Source organism: Nicotiana attenuata, unplaced genomic scaffold (genome assembly GCF_001879085.1).
Source record: "Nicotiana attenuata strain UT unplaced genomic scaffold, NIATTr2, whole genome shotgun sequence".
Lineage (NCBI taxonomy): Eukaryota > Viridiplantae > Streptophyta > Magnoliopsida > Solanales > Solanaceae > Nicotiana > Nicotiana attenuata.
In genome coordinates this window covers 298819-310945 of record NW_017670435.1, presented here as the reverse complement: position 1 = coordinate 310945, position 12127 = coordinate 298819, and the positions used below count along the sequence as shown (strand labels likewise).

Below are 12127 nucleotides of genomic sequence, written 5' to 3'. Positions count from 1 at the left end.
TTTAGTCTTACAGGTGGGGTCTGGGGAGGATAGTGTGTACTCAACTAACCCTACCTTATGAAGATAAAAAAGTTGTTTCTGATAGACCCTCGTCTCAAGCAAACACAGTCACAACAGCGTGTAAAAGAAATACAGTGCTGGAAAGCCATGAATATATACAGATAGAAAGGTCCTTTGCGATTCTTTTAAGGAATGCATTTTCTAAAAATCATAAGATAAAAATCACAAGGATGATATGTGCCAGGAGACTAAAATCTTGACTTGATTTAACTTGCATTCCAAAGGATCCAAAAACCAAGAAATGATTGATTTACCATCAATTTTGGATGTTCAGATGTAAATGTTGCATCCTTTGTGATTGATGTTCATGCATTCTCCATCAACACTTAAAGTATGCCACTCAAGAAGCCCCTAAAGGAATGTCAAAATACATCTATTAATTTATATGACCAACATAAAGTCCAAATGGCGGCCCGATGCACAAAGCATCTCGCATTCACGCAGGGTCCGAAGAAGGGTTGTACCCCCAAGGGTGTGACGTAGACAACCTACCCTAATGCAAGCATTAGTGGCTATTTGCATGGCTCGAACCCGTGACCTATAGGTCACACAGAGACAACTTTGATAAACCAGAGGATAACTTACCAAAATCCCTCTGCTTTTTTCTCTTGATTTCTGCAAAGAGTAATCGTTAAGTATCGTGTTAATGCAGGGATATAGAGGTAATGAACAGACTCAAAAAGTTTAGGAGTTTGTAATGAGTTTAATTCAGGTTCATGATTTGTGGCATACCTTGATTTTCCTTCAAAGGCATCATTCATGTCATCAATGCTTGGCCTGTTTGCAAATGTTGCCAAAGCTACGTATTTTTCCTTCCCAGGCGATTCATCCACTCTCTTATATAACTCATAAGGATATGGATATGACATCCTGACATGAGAAAGTGAATAAGACTGAATCTTGACCATCGATATTCAACCATTCTTTTTGCAGAGGCCATTAAAACAAGAATCTATCCGTTAGTAGTACAAAATACCAGACTGTGGGTAGATGTAGCAGAAAAACGATAATCAAAAGTCCGTATTAGAGAAGAAGAATGCTTGAACAACAATTTGCTATATACTTATATTGGCATCTGTCCACCGGACAGTCAGTGAAAAAGATAAGATACATCTTCAATTTCTAGAGCTAAGACTTCAAAAAAATGCAGACTTATTTACAATCTGCATTGTACACTAAACCAAAACAAACATTTCGTGCCATTTTACATTTCCTTTCTGCTTCTTGATCATGTAATGGCGAAGAAAAAAAAAATCTAACCTGAGGGCACCCATAATAGGATATTGTGTTCCTGCATAGTAGAGAAGTCGGAAGTGGTAGCATATTTCAAATGATGCGGCATACTCCAATCTCTTATCTCTACCCATCGTCTTGCAGATAAAGAGGAAAAAATAATCAGAAAGTAAGACTAAGTTTCCTATAATGTTCACCATTATGTCTCAATGGTTACTCTTACTTGCATGATACCGCTTGAACCAGGTAAATCCTGCACAATTAGTATGTGATATATTAGCATCAGGCCATTTGTAATCATTTCGTCACTGATGAATCGAAACAAAGATTACTGATTTTCAGTATGATTCTGATACTAATTCTCAGGAAGGAAAAGTGGATTCTACGCTATGAACAGTGGAAGAGCAAGCAAAACTTATTTAACGGGGTTTTCTTGTGCCTCGACTGACTAATGTTTGCTAAGAAAGATCAAAAACATTATAAATAGTAATTTGAATCCATGGCTAATACTTAGATAATTTGAGTTGGAAGGGACATGAGAGTAATTTACCGTTCAAGAAATTTTTGCTGCTGTATTTGGGAAAATGGTAAGCTATGAGTTGAACTTAAGTCAAAGGAAGTCACATTCATAAGAGAGCAATTAAGATCCTAACCTTTAGTTTGGGGTTGACAAGAATAACTGGTCGACTACCCGCAGCATCAGTCATAGCTCTCATATCCTGCATTATTCAGCGGCAGAGAAGGAATATAGTAAACTGAATAAAGAGTAATATGAGGAAAACACAGCAGCTGGGTCAACAGTGAATTACATCTATAATGCAATTTCCCACAGCATTCTGTGGAGCCACTAGAATAAATAAGTCGTCTTGTTTTTCAACCTCCTTGCCACCTGAAAAACACATAACATTTGATAGTAAATATGGAGTAACCAAGCAATAATAAAAGAACCGATTTCAAGTGCGGTTGTAACGTGTTTAATCGCAAAGTTAACCTCAGAAATCATTTTAGCATGTGTAGATTTACACAACAAACAAGAATAGTCATCACACTATAGAAACATTTATATAATTATAAAGTTTCTATAATCAGTAATACTAGGAGAACATTCTGAAATATATCTCTGACAATGAAGAGAATGGAAGCGGATACAGGATTTAAACTTGATTAGTTCGATCGTTAAAGTTGTTAGCACACTACTCATTGTACTTTCAAATTTACAAGTTCAAATCTAATATTTGTTAAAAGTTTAATTGATTTTCACATATATATCTATACTTCGCATCGAAAATACAGGGTTCGAACGAATTCTAGAAACACGATATTGGATAGGAAGTGTGAGAGTCATCACATATGCACTTTTTATCTGAACAATACCTATAGAACCAATATTGACAAAGGTGCCGAGAGCACCATAATCACCCCAATCCATGTACTCTAATATCTTTCGACTTCCTGCAAGTTGCAACGGCATCCCTGCAAGTGCACCTTCCCCCATAGATCCTTGGACACAAACCTACAAATGAGATCTGGAGAAATGAATATGTATAATTTTCCTTGTTTCAAAGATAATAGATTAACTATATAAGAATGGGAAAGAATTAGCATAAGAGACATACCTTGACACGCTTTCCATCGTCAGCAAATGAAAGAGCAAGTACCCGGATAAGTTCCATTAGCGTACCTATTCGATAAACATCCTGTGCATTTACGATACAGTCAAACCTAAATAAGCTATTGGCATATGATAAAAGAATGTTTTCTCACCGTTGCAGGATTCAGCTCTGGGATACTGATTTCTATCTGCCAATTCAAGATAAACGTATTAGTCTAACTTGGATTTAAGCTAATGTAGATGGAAAAAATCATGGATTCCTTGTAAAGGTTCTAAATTTGTTCTTCAAAGTTCAAACCACATAATTTTTTTCTTCCTTCCCAAGAAACTAAACAGAAAATAATACGGTGTATCTACTTCTACCACAAAAAGGTGGACTTCTCAATCAAAATGTGGCACTTATAAAAATGGTGGCAAAAAGGTGATGTCTTAATTAAAACGATAACCAATCAAGATTATAATATAAAACAGCTATATCGACTCAAACTACTCTGATATCAACCTTCTCTGAATTAATTTTGAATCAGAGGAAAGCATACCTTTAATCGAGTTTTCCCATCATTGACAGCTCTTTGAGTAGCCTGAAGCACATCAGTGTAGAAATATTCCCTGATTTCTCTTGAGTGAGGAATATTATTTAGTCTAGTTGGTATTCCTCTCCAGTCCTGCAAAGATATAAGCAAAATAAAGCGTCAAAGCTAAATGTGCATTTTGTGTAACTCTCCTTAAAAGAATCAAAAGCAAATGGTAATTTACATCCATAATTTAGAGTAGAAACTGAATACCTTGCCCGAAGATGCCATGTCAACTTGAGTACTGGTAATTTCTGATTTTTCTGTAAACAAAAATTAGAATAAAGTTTCAGCGAGTCCAAATTATCGTTAAACTAAGTGACGACTGCTAATTCAGTAGGTCTGTACAGTAGCTAACAAGAAAGTGAAAAAAAGTGTCCTGCAAAAAATCTTCACTATTGTTGAATAACACATCTTTTTCAGACCTAATTTATATGCATCTTGTTCCTCTTTCTGCACACGTGACAACAAGGAATCAATTTCTTCAAAGACTGCATCTTTGCCGCGGTTCCCATCAACCTGTATGTCACAGCTCATAAAAGAAAACCACTAGTAAAAGGTACAAGCTTAAAAAATTTAAGAGGAGTAAATGTGAAATGTACCTTATTCATTATATTTAAGTACACTGGTAATATTGCTTCAGCATTTTGCTTGTATATTTGCAGACGCGATTTCACCTGAAACACATTTAGAATAATTGTAAACTGTAGAGTTTATGATATATTTGATGCTTAACTTTTTCTAGAGATCTCCAAGATGGACAATAAGGTTAGTTTAAATTATTGTCTAGGCTATCGATAGACCAAAAAATTCATAAACACATCCTAATAGCATGTATTCATCTAGTAAACTAAAGAAAGACACACAATGCGGGTCAAAAGTACCTTTTCTTCTGTGTCATCAGGACGAGTTATTAGCCTCGCTTTGATCTCCTCGGTCTCTGGAGGGAAATTAGTAACATGGTATATTTTTCCTGTGAGAGGATCTAGCCTTCTACCAACACATCTGTCAATAAGAATCTCATCAGGAACCTGTCGAAGAAAAAGGTTTTTTTAATGTAAAATATCGGATATACATCAAATGGAAGATGACGGGGGCTAAAATCTACGCTGAATTACCACAATGCACTTGTATGGATTTCTATAATAATTGGAGACTCTATTCCAATATTACTTTTTCATTTACTCTTGCTTTAATATACCTATTAGGTATAAACAGAGAATGCATAGGACGGCCACATTTATTCGCGCATGCATCCTCTGGTCAGCAGTGTTTGGCTTATGAATGGTAAAAACTACTACCCCCACTATCCCAGTAAATAGACTAGAAACTCTTGAGGATACATGAGCAAGAATAAAATACGACTCCGAAACAAAACTACAGCCCCTACGGAGTTGTCCAGCATTGCAAGGTCATACCGCGCACAGCAGCAAAATATGTAACAATAAAACATCTGACTGTCTTTAGTAAATGTTCAAAAAATCATCTTATTTAAGACGGAAAGGAAAGCAGCTTATGTAATGGTATGGCGGACATACATCAAGCACAATATAGATATCTGGTCTGATATTCAATCTTTCTAGACTTTCTGCTTGGGCCAAAGTTCGCGGATAACCATCCAGAAGCCACCCTTTTTCTTTTGCATCTTCTCTTGATAATCGCGCTGTCACCATCTGTAAGAAGAAGCTGATATTGAAAATCATAAAAGCAAAAGTTATTCATTAACAAGACACTAATTGAAAGATATCATACAGCTGTTACAATCTCATCAGGAACCAGGCGACCAGAGTTCATGTACTCCTTGGCTTTATTTCCAATATCAGTACCAGCTGATAATTCAGCTCGTAGAAGATCACCAGTTGATATGTGCACCAATCCAAACTGAAATAGACCATGATAAATATCATTCAAGGCAAAATTTTAAATTAACCAACATTCCCGTTCACAATTTTCTTTAGTTCAACATGAATAGGCATACCATGAAAAACAAAACTTATTTTTTTGTTTAATCATCTGGTATCAGGAATCCATTGGCCCGCCTAATTTAGATATGTGCCGCGTAGGGAATATGAACGGGGAAGCGCTTCCTGCTAGGGATTTTTCCATTCCCAGGGCTCAAACCAGAGACCTCTTATTAAGGGTGGAGAGGATCTTATACATCCCAGAACATTCAAATAATAGACACTTGGCACGTTAGGGAATGCATAAAAGGATGGGCATAATTGGAAAAAATGGACAACTTAATTGCTTTAGCATATTCACCAATGGGTCATGGGCAATCATAGTTAACACAACGTCGTGAACAATCAATCAATCAATCAACTACCCCTCAATCCCGAACTAGTTAGCGTTCCGGAATAAGCTGCTAACTTTCCATCAAGACATAATTCAGACCATCAAATAGCAGAAGAAAACAAGAGGGGGATCAAGAATGAAAAACCTTTTGTACAATCAATTCACATTGAGTCCCTTTACCAGATGCAGGGGCACCTGATATCATCACCTTTAAGGATTCACTTCTAGCACAAATCACCTGCAAAACAAAAGGACTTCATTTTGTATTTTTTTAATAAACGTGGTGTCGGGGCAGCTTACGCACACCTCAACTAATTCTAGGACATATGTGCCACCTCCCACCAGCAATAACTATCAGATAACTCTATGCACTAAGACTTGTACCTCTATTGGAATTTGAACCTAAGATTTCATCATTCTCAACCCACTTTGTTGACCACTGGGCCACACCATTGGGTACTTCATTTTTTATATTTTAATCAATAAAAGAAATGTAAAATAAGTAAGTCTATAGTAAAATAGACCAAAAAGGGTTAACTTTCACACAAGGTACTACTTCCATAAATAGTATTTCTAGTTTTAACTAGTTAATAAATGGAAAACAAGTACTTAATTCTATAGAGAAAACACACACACAAAATTCTTCCATAAATTTTACTTATGTAAATATATGTATACTAATTACGATCTATATATGCTGACCTTGATTTTGTGATTTTTCATGAAATGGGTCTGTCGATGGACATTGCGAGAAACAGTTAGTTGCTTTGAGTAAAGAGTTGAAGATGAAAAATTAATAGTATAATTCAAAGAAGATGAAGATGATGGTGAGCAATTAGAAGAGGGATTGTTATTATTAGTACAGAGAGGAGAGAAAATTGGGTTTGAAGAAAGATTGTGATAACTATTATGAGTAGAAATGAAGGGAAAATTCATAGTGACTGAAGCTAAAGCCATGGAAGAAGAGACACCTTCGTTTGGAGGGAAGACAATGTCAGATATTAACGGATTAACTGCCACCACAAAATCCTCTCCTTCCCAATTATTTGCTTGGTTTTTTCATCACAATTGTCTCTTGGGCTTCCCAGGTAGAAATGACGTAAAAATTGTTTGGGGTAGCCACTTTTTAAAGTGGTATTTACTTTTTATTCAGTATTTTTAATGCTGAGCAAATATAGCCACTAGTCTAATAAAATTAATATGAAAAGACGGTATTATCCTTTCTTCTAGGTCTTTTCTGTCCATCTTCTCTTCCTAGCCAATGTACCTCCGGCGACCGAACCAGTAACTGAAGTACATGCAGTTGCCGCCATTGATGCACAAGCTAGCAAAGATCACGTGAAGTTGAGATCTAGAGAATCTTCTGGTGATTTCTCAAGTCATACGGATAATGCGGGAAGCAACTGGAGAATGGTACAGTGGAGGATTACTCCATAAGAAAAGAGTCTAATCCTCATCTTGTTCTTCGCATGCTTGGTGCTATGCATCCAAATCTTGAATTTTCTCGTAAAAAATACTTTGATTTTGTACTTTTTGTTTAAGCAATATTAGCCAGAATCAGAAATGACAAGTGATAAGCAGTTAGAATAAATTCTTGGATGTTAATACTGTAAGTTAAGGACACTTGGTCCTTAATTTAGAGCTACAAGCACAGAAATTAAGGACAGGTAGTCCTGAACTTCGGGTTCCAAGTTCAAAAGTTAAGGACATGTAGTCCTGAATTTAGAGTTACAAGTTTAAAAGTTAAGGACAATAGGTCCTTAACTTTGATTTCCAAGTTCAAAAGTTAAGGACAGACAGTCCTTAACTTACAGTTACACGTTCAAAAGTTAAGGACAAGCAGTCCTTAACTTACAGTTACAAGTTCAAAAGTTAAGGACAATAGGTCCTTAACTTTGATTTCCAAGTTCAAAAGTTAAGGACAGACGGTCCTTAACTTACAGTTACACGTTCAAAAGTTAAGGACAAGCAGTCCTTAACTTACAGTTACAAGGTTCAAAACGTTAAGTACGACTAAGGTCCGTTAAACTTTGATTACCGAAGTTACAAAGTTAAGGACAGACGGTACTTACTACAGGTTACACGTTCAAAGTTAAGGACAAGCAGTCCTTAACGTTACAGTTACAAGTTCAAAGTTAGACAATAGGTCCTTAACTTTGATTTCCAAGTTCAAAAGTTAATGACAGACAGTCCTTAACTTACAGTTACACGTTCAAAAGTTAAGGACAAGCAGTACTTAACTTACAGTTACAAGTTGAAAAGTTAAGGACAATAGGTCCTTAACTTTGACTTACAAGTTCAAAAGTTAAGGACGCTTGGTCTTGAAGTTTGAGTTCCAAGTTCAAAAGTTAAGGACATGTAGCCTTGAAGTCCTGAACTTAGAGTTCCAAGTTCAAAAGTTAAGGACATGTAGTCCTGAAGTCCTGAACTTAGAGTTTCAAGTTCAAAAGTTAAGGACATGTAGTCCTGAAGTCCTGAAGTTAAGGACATTAGCAGAAGGGTATTTTTGTCCGGGCAGATAAAGTGTATTAAACCAGTGGCTAAAGGCTAAAGAGAGTTAAAACACTGGCTTTAAAATAAAGACATGAGCTGTTAGTGGCTATTTGTGCACATCGCCCAGAAATGACATCATGTACCAATTTAACGGGATGCTTTAGAAATTAATCACTGTGTCCTGAATTTTAATTTTTCAGTTTAATTGTTTCAAAATTTTTAATTTAAATTTTCAGGATAAAATAAGTACGGATCAATCCTAAATAGTAGTCCTAAATATTGCTATTTGTGTACTTCCCCCTCCAAAGTGGGCATGAAAATAAAGGGAAGATGACAATTGACCTTGTATGTGCGTGTGTGTGTATATATATATATATATATATATATGTGTGTGTGTGTGTGTGTGTGTGTGTTATTTAGAAAAAATATATGAATATTACATATATACTTTTACAGTTACCGGATATAAATAATTTCGACCGCACGCTAAAGTGATCTTTGCCCAAATAAAATTACTCGTATAGGGAAGCTCTCTCTCTGCATGCTCTCAGCTCACGTTAGTTAACATGCGCTTAACTCGCTAGTCCATGACGAGAGGGAGGGTATGAGGACGTGGAAGGCCCAAAAAAGTTGTAATCACTAATGTAGGAAGCTTTGTCAGCTCGCGAAGTCAAACTAAGGGGGATAGTAAAGAGAAAGCTACAAAACCACCAGATCTAGATCTAGAGTCTGATACCAGGGCTCAATGGAGGAACACAGGAGGTGCGTCTAGCTCAAGAGTCTCGAAAAAGCGACCTAACAACACCTCCATCGGCTACAATTCGTCCACAATTGAAAAATGCAACAAAGGATTAATCAGTGCATGCAACAATAACTAATGAAACAGTAATAGCTGTTGAGGAAGGTAGAGAGTCAAGGAATCCTGCACCGGCTACAAAAGATGTAGATCTTAAACCATGGTCTAATCTATTTCAAAAGAAGAGATCTGTAGCAAATGTTATGTCTCTGTCTTATATTCCTCCAAATCGTCAATGGGAAAATTGTTGTACAATTGGACAAAGACAAGGTTGAATTTGAGACTGAAAAATGGAAATGTGATCTAATTTTATACATTTTGGGTAAGACTCCGGTATATAACACTATGAAATGATATATCAATGTTAATTGGGCAAATGTTAGAGAACAGATATGTTTCTGCAAGAGGAAGGATACTACATTATCAGATTTCACGCGGAGGCTAACATGCAAGAGATCTATTATTATGGATCTTATTCCATTAATAATATGCCTATGATTTTGAAGCCTTGGACCTCAGAGTTTGATTTTAATGAGGAATTTTCCACTGAAATTCTCTTTTGGGTTAGATTCCCAAAATTACCTATGAACGGTTGGGGAATTGATTCTCTTAGTAGAATAGCTAGTGCTATTGAGACTCCTATATTTGCTGATGAATGTACAACTAAGAAAACCAGAGTGTCCTTTGTCATAATGTTGATAGAGGTTAATGTGACTAAACCACTTCCATATGAGATATGTGTTATGGATCCAAAGGGTAGACAATTTCTGCAAGGAGTCTATTATGAGTGGAAACCTAAGTTTTGTGATCAATGTCAAAAGGTTGGCCACACATGTACTCCTCATAGAGGCACAAATAAGTAGGAACCTAAGCAACAAGTCAAGCTGAATGGGAGAATAAGGGAAACTAAGAAAGTGACCATGGAATGGAGAACCAAAGGCCAGGTTCAAAAGTTTGATGCCATGCATGTATAACATACACCAGTTAAGCAACAGGATCAGCAAAAAGCACCAGTTGAGCAACAGATGTCACATTCTGCTTCTGCAAGTAGCAGACTAGCAATTAGCCAAAGGCAAAACAGCAATAGTCCAGTTGATGTTATGCCCAAAGAAGGCCATCGAGGAAAACAAGTGGAAAGCATCCATGAGTGTAACTTAACAAATTTTCCTATGCTATCTGCAATTAGAGTGAAGAATCCTTTTGAGGTACTACCATGTGGAACTGGAGATTTGCAGCAATTACCTCTTGACGGGGGAAAAGGTCAATTAACATGCTGATGAACTGTCTATTCTGGAATGTGAGGGAAGTCAATAAGAGGTATAAGAAGAAAGAGTTGCATAACTACATCAAAAACAAAAATATTAAGTTAGCTGGCTTGATGGAAACTAGAGTGAAAGTTCATAATTTCAAGAGAGTGATCAAAGCTATTGTACCTGAATGGGAAGGGTTTATCAACTACCAGTATGCTCAGAATGGTAGGCTATGGGTGGTATGGTATCCAAGGTGGTATACTGTGAGTTTAATAAAAGCTGGTGCACAATTCTTACATTGCTAGTTAAAGGATAATTTAGGGAAAATAGAATATTTAATGACTGTGGTCTATGGATATAATACAGTTGAACAAAGGAGGTCACTCTGGACAGACATGCATAGTTTGTCTGCAAACATAATCACACCTTGGATAATTTGTGGAGAATTTAATGCAGTGTTATATCCTCAAGAGAGAGTGATGGGCAATCCTATAACATATGCAGAAACTCATTTCTCTAACTGCATTCAAGCTCTACAAGTGAATGGATCGATATGGAAGGGAGACTACTACACTTGGTCAAACAAGCAATATGGATCACATAGAATCAATAGCAGAATTGATAGAGTCTTTGGAAATTTTGAGTGGATGATGCAATGGGGGCACGTGCAGACTAAATATGATCTACCCCAAATGTATGATCATTCACCTATGCTACTACCAATCTCCACAATTACTAGGCCTGGTAAAATTCCTTTCAGATTCCTAAATGTCTGGGCAGACCATGATAGTTTTTTGCAATTAGTGCAGGAAGTATGGGCTCAAAACGTAACAAATTGGAGAATAAAGAGTATTTGGCTGAAGCTAAAAGCTTTAAAGCCTAGACTCAAGGCTTTAAACAATGAGGATTCAGAACTATTACTGCTAAGATTGACAAGGCTCGGGTGGAACTTCAAGATATTCAAGAGAAGATTGTAACACAGTATAATGACTACCTACTGGATCAGGAGAAAGTTGTTCTTCATCAGTTGGAGAAATGGTCCCTCATAGAGGAAAGTGTCCTAAAGCAAAAGTCAAAAGCTAAGTGGATTAAACATGGGGATTCAAATACCTAGTATTTTTCTGCTATACTGAAGGAAAGGAATCAGAAGAAGCAAATTAAAGAACTCATATCTCTAGATGGACAGAATTTAAGTGATGCTGAGAGGACCAAATATGAAATCATGGAGTTTTACAATTCTCTGGTGGGATCTGCTGCCCAAACCCTACCTGCCATCAACAGGGAGGTCATGAAACAAGGGTCTACACTCTCCCAACAATAAAGAATTCAACTATGTGCAGAATTCACTGAGCAAGAGATTTTTGAAGGATTACAGAGCATTGGAGATGGCAAGGCACCAGGGGTGGATGGTTACAATGCCTATTTTTTTCAAGAAAGCCTGAAAAATTATCAAGAAGGAGGTCTGTGAAGCTGTTAAGGAATCTTTTTACCTCTGGTAGAATGTACAAGGCAATAAACTGTACTACTATTACACTGATACTAAAAGTTGATAACTGTGAAGGATTTCAGACCTATTTCTTGCTGCACTTTACTCTATAAGCTCATCTCTAAGGTGCTAGCAACAAGATTGCAGAATATTACCGCATCCATCGTCAGTGAAAATTAGGCAGGTTTCATACCTGGAAGAAGAATTACAGACAACATTATCCTGGCCCATGAATTGATAAAGTCTTATACGAGGAAACACACCTCTGATAGGTGTATGATTAAGATTGATCTAAAAAGGCCTATAACTCAGTGGAGTGGATCTTTTTGG

General features: G+C 36.7%; 2 protein-coding genes across 3 annotated transcripts in view; one reads left to right on the top strand and one right to left on the bottom strand.

Annotated features, from left to right (window-relative positions):
- LOC109239362 (adenylate kinase 5, chloroplastic) overlaps nt 1-6834 on the bottom strand; it is a 6996-nt gene extending 162 nt beyond the window's left edge. Inside the window, exons 1-19 of one of the 2 annotated variants that reach the window (XM_019405916.1) lie at nt 6744-6834; nt 5918-6010; nt 5230-5358; nt 5016-5150; nt 4362-4508; nt 4080-4154; nt 3903-3996; nt 3691-3740; nt 3445-3570; nt 3058-3093; nt 2910-2990; nt 2668-2806; nt 2103-2182; nt 1947-2012; nt 1517-1546; nt 1321-1430; nt 793-930; nt 646-675; nt 1-411 (exon numbers count right to left, since the gene is read on the bottom strand). The exon at nt 1-411 is cut by the window's left edge and continues 162 nt beyond it. In XM_019405916.1, coding sequence (XP_019261461.1) covers nt 387-411; nt 646-675; nt 793-930; nt 1321-1430; nt 1517-1546; nt 1947-2012; nt 2103-2182; nt 2668-2806; nt 2910-2990; nt 3058-3093; nt 3445-3570; nt 3691-3740; nt 3903-3996; nt 4080-4154; nt 4362-4508; nt 5016-5150; nt 5230-5358; nt 5918-5977 — 1551 coding nt within the window. In that variant the 5' untranslated portion in view covers nt 5978-6010; nt 6744-6834 and the 3' untranslated portion in view covers nt 1-386. Of the gene's footprint in view, nt 412-645; nt 676-792; nt 931-1320; nt 1431-1516; nt 1547-1946; nt 2013-2102; nt 2183-2667; nt 2807-2909; nt 2991-3057; nt 3094-3444; nt 3571-3690; nt 3741-3902; nt 3997-4079; nt 4155-4361; nt 4509-5015; nt 5151-5229; nt 5359-5917; nt 6011-6474 lie in introns of both variants that reach the window. The other variant, XM_019405915.1, reaches the window with a different exon arrangement.
- LOC109239352 lies at nt 6728-11288 on the top strand. The gene is made up of 6 exons (XM_019405905.1): nt 6728-6860; nt 7031-7185; nt 9568-9817; nt 10046-10321; nt 10369-10536; nt 10678-11288. Exons 1-6 carry the CDS (start codon nt 6728-6730, stop codon nt 11286-11288), a joined length of 1593 nt encoding a protein of 530 aa, XP_019261450.1.
- Nucleotides 11289-12127: the final 839 nt, after the last annotated feature.